The sequence below is a fragment of the Fulvia fulva genome, chromosome 2 (assembly GCF_020509005.1).
Source record: "Fulvia fulva chromosome 2, complete sequence".
Classification (NCBI taxonomy): Eukaryota; Fungi; Ascomycota; class Dothideomycetes; order Mycosphaerellales; family Mycosphaerellaceae; genus Fulvia; species Fulvia fulva.
Window position 1 is genome coordinate 139,680 of NC_063013.1, and position 11,644 is coordinate 151,323.

Below are 11,644 nucleotides of genomic sequence, written 5' to 3' on the forward strand. Positions count from 1 at the left end.
CACCTCCCACTCCCATCCTCCCTCCCCTAGCCCCGACCGCAACACCCTCCAGCAACCCCCTCGGCTGCCTTCCCATCGCCGCCTCCGGCCTCAACGGCCCCAACATGCCATGTCTCGAGTAAAATCCACCCCTGTTCACCGCCATATCCCCCAACCCACCCCACACCGGCTCCTGAATCGGCCTCTCAATATTCGCAATCGGATCACACGGATCAAACTCGCCTCCGGCGTACTGGATGGTTCCGGCGATGATGACATCGTCCTGAAAGGCGGGACACTTATGATACAAGCCCTGGAACCGTTCCCGATGCCAGGCTAGTAGTTTATCGCAGTTCGACATCCCCGTCCCATCAAAGTCACCATCGTCGTCGCGGCGGAGTAGGAACTTGCGCGCCCATTTGTGCAGCTCGCTAGAGATCGGCCCTCCCTTCTCCGCAGCAGGCTGGGACGCGTGCACACGATAGAGAACTTCTAGTGCTTGAATGGGATCTTCGCTCATTTGCGTTTCGCGATAGAGACGTTGGAGAGCATAACGCATGAGTTCCTCAAACTTGATTTCTTCCGCGGCGTGGAAGACTTTCAGATGTGTCATGATTGGCGGGTTCTTATCGAGTTTGATTTCAAACGTCCGCTCGCTGGTATCTTCCAGCAAAAGGACGGGGGCTTCAGCCACGATGCGGGCGGCGATGTATTCGTCGCGGACGGCGTGGGCGTTGGTTTCGTAGCGGTAGTGGCCCGGTTTGGTGATGAAGTCGTAGATGCAGGAGAAGATGTCGAGGTCGCAGGGGGGCAGTTCGAGTTCGTAGAGGCCGTGTTTCTTCAATGGCTTCACAATACTTGCGTAGGCGAGAGCTTTTTCTCGGGAGACCATGACGCGTTTCTTGTTCCAGACGAGCTCAGCATACGTAGCGGAAGACTCTGCTTTGACGCGGTCACCTTCCACGAGGAGGCCGGTTTTGTCCCAGTCCCAAATTTTCTCGCCTTTGAGTTCGGCGAGGCTGAGGTCGAGGGCTTTGGAGTATTCTTCTACTTGCCAGTTTTTGATCTGTTCTTTGCGGATCTTGCGGTTGTCGTGGAGGCAGTGCGTTTGGCCATCGGCAGGGACGGGGCCGACTGCGCTGCCGCGAGGGTCGATTGCGATGAACTCTTGTCTCGCGCGGTAGTTTGGAGGGAAGACGGGACCACGTGGGATTAGCATGTTGGGCGGTAGGTCGTCTTCTTGGTCTAGGTCTCGTCGCTTCATGGCGTGAAAGATGAGCTTCAGTGGGCCGTCTACACAGCGCGTGGACACGTCGCGGATGGTCATCTGTATTACGCCGAAATGTATCCCATCCATAAGCCGACCGTCTGCCTTCTCCCCTTTCTTCTGCGCACCACAGCAGGTCAAGAAGTAAGCATGTATCATCTGATGTATCAGCGCATCGAGCAAATCATCAATGTCACACTCATCGTCCATGAACGATCCAGCATTGAGCTTGATGACAATACGAGGTATGCCAATGACCTTGGGTGCGTATGTAGTCCCTGTGCTGCAGTTGGGATGTTTCGTCCAGTGCAGAAAGACCATCTCTTTGAGCTTACGGTCGAAGATCGCCTCGTCCAGAAAGTCGAAGATGCGGTATGGAGTGTAGTAGTCAAAGTTCTCGTACATTTCCCGAATCGTGTCGATCGCATCGGCGATCAAAGGCTGACTGCTAACAAGATGTCTATAGCACCAAGCAGTCGCATAGTCCAGCGTCCAGCCAAGATCGCCGCACCTCTCAATCGTGGTATCCAACAGGACCTGGAATGGATTGCCCGAAGCGACGTTCCGCTCCGCAGTGAAAGTGTCGAAAGGCGTGCCATGATGAGAACGCCAGAAGTCAGGGTAGTGCACGTCTTGGCCCCGGAAAGGTGTTGCAAAAGCTGTATGCTCACGGTGGAAGTTATGCCAGGCCATAGATGATGGCGAGTCCTACGAGCCGGTGAGTCCTACGAGCCAGTGAATACCAAAATCTGAAACCACACCAGAACCAAAAGAGGCTATCGCAGGATACCGACAAGTATCCAGCCAGCTGCAATCAGCTCAAAGCAAAAGCAAAGCAAAGCAAAGCAAAGCAAAGCAAAAGCCCTACGAAGGAATCCACACATCTACCTTGGAAGTTTGCAGCCGTAATTGCTCTTCGCCCGGTTAGTGTCGCATCACCCAAGGGAGGTACATGTACACCGTAACCTCATGGACACCGACCCGTGAAGAAAATCTGCCCTCCACGTGGGTAATAGCGCACGAAATGGATCCATGTGACCCAAGGGGTGTAATGCCACTTTGAACCTCTTCGAGAAGCACAAGCACCGCCGTGCCATGGTGAGGACGCAACTACTACTGTGTGAGGGACGATTCGTCCCTGGAGAAGTGAGGGAGAGACTCGGGATGCTATTCTGAGGATGTTGCTGCGTAGTTTCGTCTCAACATGCCATCGGTTGGGGGCATTTCGCGTGCTACCCGCTGTCGTACAGCTGGGAGCAAAGAAGCTGGAGGTACCTGTCAATTTGTCCTCTGCAGAGTGCCGCATCTTGTGAGTCCGCGGGATGCGTACTTTGTCGTAATCGACTGGTCGCTGAGAAAGTTGAGCTGTGCGGGTCGCGTGACCGACTGCTGTGTCAATGGTGCATTCCGGCGGCAAACTACATACCGCCTTACGTCTCTGCAGAATGTGACGATTCAACGCAATTACATGGCAGGTCTGCACATCCGTAACCTCGTTCAACGCCATTATATGTCCAACACAAGTATACTGCCTCATGTGCAATTCCATGGTCTCTTCGTATCCCACGGCTCACCGCCTGCAACTAGTACGCACCAGGACCTGGCCGACTGCCGCCGTATTCACTGCGTCCGTCGCGACCGTCTCTTCCGTCGTTCGTTCTGCTGCTGTCCTGGTACTTCCTTCGCAGAGCTTGCAGCCTCTTCTTCTTCGTGTGCGCGTTGATGTATGTACCGATGATGAATCCGACGGCGTTGAAGAATGGCACCCAGACTTCGTTTGGAAGGAAGGCCTGCGCGAAGGCGAGGGCCAGTGGGGATGTGACCCAGGAGACCTTCATGACTGGCATGAAGCCTGCTCGTACGGTCGCGCGGATCTGGTGGAATGTGCGGGCGCCTGCGATGATGGCCATTGACGTGAGGTAGACGGCGTTCTGGATGGGCGAGATCTAGACAGGTTGGTCAGCTCTCGATATGGCACGTAAGCGCAACTGATCACGTACGATCAAGTTAGACACAATGATCTGCATAATCTTTGCGCGCAGACTTGTCCTGCCAGCGAACATCTTCTGAAGGATAGAGATCATGACATGACCCAGAGGCGCACTGATGAAGGCACCATACACAGCCATCTTCGGCACTCTACTCGTGAAGTAGTGGCCATGCTTGCTGCGGTCCTTCGCGATCCACGAGGCAAGGAACTCTTGCAGACCAGCTAGTGTGCCAGATGTGATCATCTTGGTGCGCAGCGGGTCTTCTTGGAGCTTCTTGAGGTACCACTGTTACGAATGTATCAGCGAAATTTCCTTCCATTATATCCTCGTGTTGCTATGCTTACGGCAAGGTACCCATTGGGGCCTGATCCTTTGGTCAAGGCATCGCCGACCTTGTGTGCAAAATCCTCTTTGCCTCCTGACGGCGGTCCGCCACTACCGCCAGCTCCGCTCGTGGTGCGGATGGTCTCCTTCTGCTCGAACTTGACTTGCGACATGGCTAGAATTGTCGCTTATCGGCACGAGTAGGAGATGCACGCGACGACTGTGGCGGAGGGTGTGGAAGAACTCGTGTGTGCCAATCCTAGGCGGGGGGAGGTAACGGTGCGGTCGTAAGGACTGGGTAGGAGTATGTCGCTGGCGACAATGTGTGAGAGAGGGTGGAGAGTGATGCGCTGGAGCAACGGTTCCAGGGTTGTTGTGGACAAGGGCCCTAGGCTGTTGCTCGTTGCTAGCGGTGACACAGTGCTGTGATTGGCCTGTCGGGTTTTGAGTTCCACCTTCTTGACGACCTCGGGACGTCTTTCACACGACTGTCAACGATTCTTTGTGTTCGTGTTTGCTGCCTTCGCATCACTATCATCATGATGTTAGCAACGGGCGAGCTGTGAGGCTGGAGATGAGACGGGACTGGTCAGCCAGCGTGGCCAGGTACCAGCCGGCCGGGTTTCAGACAGCTGGGCCCATGCCACACATCACGTTGGAGAGACGGACAATGCATTGTTTGTACCGGAGTAGCTTCAGGTGTTGGGGAGCGACGAAGGTGCCATGCACTCAAAGTCAAGCGACAGTAAGATGTAGAGCCCGGTAGAGACGACAGTGAAAGACTTCGGACAGATTGAGGCATATTGCCACACAGCAGGTGAAGCCCAGAGGCCAGGACGATAGCAGAGCGCTCTCGATCTCAGACTTCCTTAGCTCCTCATCCCAAGCGACGTGCAAGATGCAACGACAGCAATAGTCACCTCGAAAGACGACTTGAATAGTCGATAGTTGGCGATCTCAGATGCTCAATGGAGTGAACATGGCATGGACTGAGGATATCACAAGCATGACAGGCTAAGTTCGTCTCATGCATCAGAAGCAACTCCAGGCGGCTCTGATAGAACAACTGGCCGCCGTAGTCTGATAGCCATAGCGATAATATCCTGCATGAGAGGCCCCGAGCAGCTGAGAGAATTCGACATGATCGAAACGGCGCGCTCGCTCGAGTGCTTCCACTTTGCAGGCATTCGCCACGCCGCGATACTGCTAACGATCGGAAGACACTCGAATGCTCGCACGGCCGCCACTTCTTCTCTCGGAAGCCCTCGGTCCTGCTACGTGGAAGGATTGTGAGAGAAGTCGCATTCTTCATTGTGAGAGAAGCCGCAACTCGACATGTCTCGCGCCTGCACGTTTTAGTTGAGGCAAGTGCAGCGGCCGCCCTTTCATGCACTTCCTGCACTTCGCCTGAGAAAACAAACACCACCTGCACTCCACAGCTTCATGGGCTTCCTACAGCTTCAACACAACGCGCCTTTCACCATTCTCGCTACCCGCGCGCCATTTCTAAAGCAACCCATTCGCTGACACCAACTTCTGTACAATCGCACCACACCTCCTCTCCATGGCTCCAACCGCTTCCGAGGAGCTGCCTGCGCTCCCGATGCAACAACTCAAGTACGTACGTCTGGCAGAAAGGCGCCTTGTCCGTTCCGAGCACCGCAAGCAGCCGAGCCGCCACATGCACTTCGAGTTCAAGACAGCTAACATCTTGTGCGACAGCATCAACAAGGACGACCCACCACAGATCGATCCCTTCTGGCAGACTACACCACGCACCGGCGCACCTGTTCTCGACGCAATCATGTCCGTCCTTCAGAGTGCTCCCACGCCACCAAAGCACAACATACCTCCCGCTGCCACACCAATGCGCCAGCTCTCGCGACCTCTGCGGCGACCGCAATGCACGCACATCACGATGGAGCGAAAATATGGAGACGCCACCTGCTCAATGTGTGGACGTGAGCCATTCTTCGGCTGGCTGTATGTTTGCTCCCAAGACCAGCTTCCCGCCCAACTCGAGCCACTGCCCGATATCGACGGGGTGCCGCTGGTGGCATCACTCGAGACAGATCCTCTCGAGAGCAAGGCGCGTGTAGCGGAATATCTCAAGATGAGCCCATTCGTTATCAAGGGTATCAGAGCTGGTGACTACAACGCCGATCAGGTGGAAAAGCTCATCGGCCAGCGTGAGTACCTTCGAATCCTAGCTCAATAGCAGACGTTGAGCGTTGATACATGGTCTTGGAGTATGGCTAACACCCTTTCTTCAGGCGAGCATGTGATCCGCACCATCAACAAGGAGGAATCGACGTTCAGCCACCAGCTTCAGCATCCTCTCCAGCGCTCCAGCCTCCAACTATCTGATAGCATCATTGCTACTGCAGGTACAAAGGCTCCCACAGCACCAAATCACGGCCTCGAGCTACCCATGTCGACAGCCGGTACTCTCGTCAACACACCGAACGAGAGCACCACAAGCTCACCCATCAAGATTGCCAAGCCAAGATTTCCATGCAACATGCAGATCTGTCAAAGCTGCCGCCCGTTCCTCCAAGTCAGACTTTGCACCAGCTTCGACGCAGTCATTACCGGCGAGATCAACCCGCTCACCATGGATCCATCCTGCCAACCACCCGTCATCGACCGCGATCTCGCTCTCACCATCGGTCTACGCAAGCCACCCACGCCGCTCCAGGATAGCGTGGCGTCCTTGCCTCATCTTGAAGCAAGCCCGACCCATCAGTCTGACAGCGACGACAACATCTCCGTCGACTGGACCCGCACTTCCGGTACGTACTGGACAGTGCGCCTTGTTCAAGATACAGAAGAGAGCTGACTGATTCTCACAGCCAGTGGCAGCTCTTCCAGCGCAGAGCAGCATCTCGACAGCTCAGAACTCTTTCCATGCCCGGGAGCAGGGCAGTGTCCAGTGTGGAGTCGCCACTCCGGCTGTGCATACGAGCGCGGCTTCGACGATGGCCGCCGCGACGTCAATCATGGCTTCTTCCCAGTACAGTACACCGAAAAGCTGCACTCGTCCAGCTCGGACAGCAGTCTCCCATATCAACACACCAGCTCTGCCGACGCCTCCTCAACCGCATCAAGCATCAGTTTGCCAACACCGACAGCCTCGCTGTCGACCTTGATGGCGGAGACTGAAGGGCATGGAAGCGACTACAAGCGTCGCGTCAGTGGTGGAGATGTGGATAGTGGCGTTGCGTTGACGGAAGAGGCGGTCGAGACGGGCACGGCTGACATTATCACCGCGAAGTAGCAGGAGCGGTGCAAGGTTGCGAATATTGCGTGTATGCGTCGGTTTGGGAGGCGTGGTGCGCCGATCAGTAGCTCATGAGGAGGTTGGGATGGGGAGTCATGGTGATATGGGAGGTAGAGTAGATAGGCCTGGTATTTCGCACAGTTCATTACGATACCAAGGCTTTCGACGTCCGCACAAATCACAGTTGTAGCACACCGAATTGCTTCCCCTGTGAGTCATTTTGAAAGCGCGGTGCGTCCATCAGTAGCTCAGAGCGAGTTTGAGTATGGAGCGAGGCAACGAAGTAGAACAGGTACGATAAATAACTCGCACACTAACTGCATACAATTCCACCAACCTAAGGCTATGATGCCATCCGCACAGACATAGTAGAAGACTAATCACTCCGCGCATAGCTGAGAGCCTACATCACTCCAATCATCACCTTCCTCTTCCTTACTCTCCAAATCCTCCACATCATCCGGCTCAATCGTGCTGCCGTGATTCGTCTCGTGTCCCGACTCTCCCGTTACCTCCTGTGACTCGATCACCACGCCACCACAGTCCGCGTCGATGCTCTGCTCGTAGGTTGGGAGCTCATCTTCATCTTCGCTTTCGCTTTCACTTTCGCTTTCGCTTCCGTCTGCGTCGTCAGAGAATCCGGAGATGGAATACACATCCTGATCCTCCTCGCCGACAGAGTGCGTATCGGCATATGCGACAGTGTCCACGTCCTCGAGGACTTGTTCGAGTGTGAAGGCCTCGTCGGTGGCGACGCGGTCCCAGCCTTCTGCGTCGGTGGCCATGTCGTTGTTGAGACGACAGAGGCGCGCGTGTCGCTCTGTGATGAGGGTCCATGCTTTTTGGAATTTCTGATTACGCGCTTCGAGGGTTGTCTCAAGAGTCGCGTTAGAGGTTCGGAGGGATTGGATGATGCGGAGACTATTTGTGATTTCGGCTTTGCGGGCTCTGAGTTCTTCTTGGAGCTCGGTGATTTGGATTCCGGCAAGCTGAGCGCGGTCGTTGTAGCGGGCTGTCATAGTCTTGATGGTGTCGAGGAGGTGCTTTTTCGTCTTTGCGAGCTCTACCAGTTGGGCGTTCTTTTCCGCTACTAGGGATTTGTTCTCGTTGGTGGTCATTTTGAGGTCGTAGTTTGCTGAGGAGAGCTGGGCGGTTTTGTCGTTGATGATGTTGGTCAGGAGGTGGAGTTTCTTCTCGACCTTTTCGGCTTCCTCTTCGCGCTCGAGGCGAGCCTGGTTCAAGAGATTGGCCCTTTCGGCGATGACGAGCTGAAGCCTCTTGAGGGCCTCCTTCGCTTCCGTCTCGCGTTCGACGTGTGCTTTCTGCAATAGCTCGTCCTTGCTGGCAGTGATGAGCTCGAGTCTCTCCAGGCCTTCCTTTGCTTCCTTCTCACGCTCGGCTTGCGTATGCTCCAACTCGGTGTTCTTCTCGGCGATGATGCGCTCCTGTTGCTTGCTCTGTTCCAACATTCTGACCTCGATCTTTATTGTCTCCTCCTCGCGTTTGAGTAGGACCTTCTGCAGGTTTTCCATGTCTTGGTCCTTACTCCAGAGCTCGCGGTGCAGAGTCATGATTTTCACAGTGTGGAACTCTGTGTCTTGCTTATGCTCGCGTCTGCTCTCGCGCAACAGCGCGTCCTTGTCCTCGATGTCGAACTTGAGTGTCTTGAGCGTCTCAAGAGCACTCTTGGCTTCATTTTCGCGTCCGTCACGCATCTCTCTCAACGCTGCATCCTTGTCGTTGATGTTATTCTGCAAAAGCTCGATGTGCTCCAGGAACTGTTTTACACCATGTTTGTGCGCACGATGAGCCTGCTCCAGCTTGTAATTCTTATCGTTGATGACGCCCTGCAGAAGCTCCATCCTGTCCAGAAAGTCCTTTGCCTCAAGGGCTCGCACAGCTTCGGAGACATGCATTTCATTGTTACTCTCGAAGGCAACACGTCGCAAGACTGCAATACTCCACTCATCCCGCTCGCGATCAAGAACAGACTGCTCCTGAAGGTCTGCAATCTCTTGGTTGCGCTCATTGATGATATTGCGCTCACACGCGAGTGCGTTGTCAAGGTTCTCATTCTCAATCTTGAACAATTGGATCTTGAAGTCTCTGAGTGTGATCGCTTCCTGCAAAGATTCGACTTGGGACCCGTGATCCTTGGCCTGCTCGGAAGCGGCCTCGAGCTGCTTTTGCTGCTTGATGATAGTGTCGTCGCGAGCCTCGAGTTTCTGGTGGAGGTCATCGATGTCGCTGCGGTACTTGTCGATGACGCCTTCCTGCTTGATGTTATCCGCATGAAGTCGTGCTAAATCGCCTCTGAGTAGATGGGACTTCTCCCCGTTGGTGAACACCAGGAACTTGACTCTCTCTGCGAGCTGTCGGATAAGGTCTTCCTTCTCCTTGAGAGTCTTTGCGTGTTCGTCGATCAATTCTGCTCGCGCCTTTTCTGCTTCCGTCAACACAGATTTAATGCCCGCCAAGCTGGTCTTCTCGAGCTTTTCATACGCAGCAGACTTCTCGGAGAGCTGCGCCGCCAGGCCCTCGATTTTCTCTTCCTTTTCCACGACAGACTGCCCCATATATGCCAGGTCTGCCTCACGATTCTGGACGAATACGCGATACTCTTCGATGTCATCGCGAAGAGTACCCACGTTCTCCAGACTCTTGTCAGCGAGCTTTTGCACGAAAGATAGCTCGTTGGCTGATGCCTCTTCCTTTTCCTTCAATTCGCTGATGGTGTCACGGCAGTTATCAAGATGGCTGATCAGGTCAGCAATCGATTCGTCTTTCTCCTTCATCAACCATCGGCAGTCCTCGAGCTCGCTTTCCAGCTTCTTGACCTTAGGGTCGTCGATTCTCTCGGAAGCGTCGTAGAAAGCTTCTCCTGCTGCCGGACTTGGATTTGACAGGGCACGCTCATTAGTTTTAGCGATATCGGTTGCGCTTGCATCAATAAGCTGCGGCATCGCTGCTCGCTTCTCGTTGAACGTGCGCTCAGACTCGATCTCCTCGCGGCACAACTTCTCGCGTTCCTCCTCTCGATTATCTGGTGCCGCCGTCAAGTCCGGAGAAGAGGGAGGCACACAGTATTCATCACCCCATGGGTTCATGGTCGACTTCATCGCGCTTGGACACCAAGAGTCACAGTATAGTGCGCTCTTCATGCCGCACCTGCAAGCGAAGGTGCTCGGGAGATCGTGTGAATCGTGAGACATGGTGTCTGGATTGCGATATTGGTTGCAGAATGTGGGAAGGCGCCAGACTTTTATCGAGATGTGGCATCAGGACTGGCTTTGTGAGGACTGCCAAGATTCATGACCAGCTAGCACTGCGCTGATTGTCCATCTTCCCATGGATGCAATGTTTCAAACCTCGCATACGCGACCACTAAGAGCACTTGTATAGCAAAGATATCTTCGTCGTCCAATGGAGCGTCAAAGCTTCCTTCTGCTATAAGCCCAATATGCCGAGAATGGTAGCTTCCAGTCTGTGACCCTGAGCTTCGGCTGGAAGACATCGAAATCATGCTTCTGCAGCTTATCGAGCCACATCTGCGTCGCGACTGCAGGCATGTACACACCAAATGCTCGCTCGACTTCCTGCGCTTGCGTCTCCTGCTTGCCAGTGGAAGGCAGATATGCGTGCTCCTCTTCGTCCTGGTGCTCGAACTCATGGCCAGCTTCTTGGCCGGCTTTGATGTTGGTAATCATTTGCCTCGCTGTGATCAAATGATCATTGGCTCGCGTGGCCACAGCAAAGACTGCATCGCGAAGACCGGGGGCATCTGCACCACTTCGCAGCACATCTTCTTCCCTCACTCCGGCATCGACCATAACATCCACGGGCAGCATTACGGCGCCATGCTTTGATGCACCGACGTCTCCTGGGAACTGACCCTGATTGCTGTGATGGTTCTGTGGTCCAGGGAATGCGATCAGTGGAAGTCCGCGAAGTACAGCCGCGATACCAGCGGCTTTCCCAATGTGCGATGCGATGTGATCGGCCGTCAGGCTTGCCATGGGCAGCGCTTGCAGGGTCAAGTATAACAGAGTGCTGTAGGTGTTCTCCGCATACCTCTCCAGATCCTCAAGCGTTTGATAAGGCGGATTGGAAAGATACTTCTCGCGCGTATCAATGATGCGCAGAAACCAGCTTTTGCTGAACTTCTGCTTGCCTTCGCTTCTGGCTTGGATATCTTCAGCTGCCAGGGCAAGAAGGAGGGCGATGGGTTGTTTTGGTGGCGAGCCTGCTAAGGACTTCGTGACGGCATCTCGTTGGAACTGTAATCGCATGGATCCAATCATGGGAGTCGATGTTGTGTCTGCCGTGCGGGCGACATCAATGTTGAATGCTCTTAGAGCGATATATGCATCTCGGGCATGACTTGGGATGTATGGCAAGAGCAGCGATGATGGCATATCATATTTCCGAAGCAGATCCAAGCAGAATGTCCTTGCACTCGCCATCTCTTTTGACGATGGTACTGCTGCTGGTGCTGCATTGACATCTGAGGAGGCACATCTTCGTGGCGATTGTGCTGCGAGAAATCTCGTTTCTGCCGCCGTCGCCCTGCAGCCTTCCCAGCTTCTCCCAAGGACTGATCTCGTCGCCATGGCCAACATGATGGGACTCACGCCCGCTGTGGATGTGACCTGCTTCTTCCGTCCATTACACCGATGAGCTCTGTCGATATGGTGATACGCTGAAGAAGAGGAAAGTGTTGCTCGAACTGGAAGTTCCGAGGTAGCATACTTGTTCACCATCAATGTCTCGCTAAATTTCGATTCGGCAGTGAGGTCATCGACG

At 54.4% G+C, this 11,644-nt stretch overlaps 5 protein-coding genes across 5 annotated transcripts; 1 reads left to right on the plus strand and 4 right to left on the minus strand.

Moving 5' to 3' along the window:
* Positions 1 to 90: 90 nt before the first annotated feature.
* On the minus strand, positions 91 to 1,939 carry CLAFUR5_02352 (uncharacterized protein; the record flags this gene model as incomplete). The annotated part of the gene is made up of 2 exons (XM_047901500.1): positions 91 to 131; positions 160 to 1,939. 2 exons carry the CDS (start codon positions 1,937 to 1,939, stop codon positions 91 to 93), a joined length of 1,821 nt encoding a protein of 606 aa, XP_047757462.1.
* Positions 1,940 to 2,829: 890 nt separating this feature from the next.
* On the minus strand, positions 2,830 to 3,734 carry CLAFUR5_02353 (PXMP2/4 family protein 3; the record flags this gene model as incomplete). Its single annotated transcript, XM_047901501.1, has 3 exons — positions 2,830 to 3,192; positions 3,247 to 3,522; positions 3,582 to 3,734. The coding sequence occupies 3 exons, from the start codon at positions 3,732 to 3,734 to the stop codon at positions 2,830 to 2,832; spliced, it is 792 nt and encodes a 263-aa protein (XP_047757463.1).
* Positions 3,735 to 5,125: 1,391 nt separating this feature from the next.
* Positions 5,126 to 6,838, plus strand: CLAFUR5_02354 (uncharacterized protein; the record flags this gene model as incomplete). Its single annotated transcript, XM_047901502.1, has 4 exons — positions 5,126 to 5,178; positions 5,284 to 5,750; positions 5,835 to 6,353; positions 6,414 to 6,838. 4 exons carry the CDS (start codon positions 5,126 to 5,128, stop codon positions 6,836 to 6,838), a joined length of 1,464 nt encoding a protein of 487 aa, XP_047757464.1.
* A 383-nt stretch (positions 6,839 to 7,221) lies between these two features.
* CLAFUR5_02355 (uncharacterized protein) lies at positions 7,222 to 9,960 on the minus strand (the record flags this gene model as incomplete). Its single annotated transcript, XM_047901503.1, has 1 exon — positions 7,222 to 9,960. The coding sequence occupies one exon, from the start codon at positions 9,958 to 9,960 to the stop codon at positions 7,222 to 7,224; it is 2,739 nt and encodes a 912-aa protein (XP_047757465.1).
* Positions 9,961 to 10,272: 312 nt separating this feature from the next.
* Positions 10,273 to 11,460, minus strand: CLAFUR5_02356 (NADH dehydrogenase (ubiquinone) complex I, assembly factor 6; the record flags this gene model as incomplete). Its single annotated transcript, XM_047901504.1, has 1 exon — positions 10,273 to 11,460. One exon carries the CDS (start codon positions 11,458 to 11,460, stop codon positions 10,273 to 10,275), a length of 1,188 nt encoding a protein of 395 aa, XP_047757466.1.
* Positions 11,461 to 11,644: the final 184 nt, after the last annotated feature.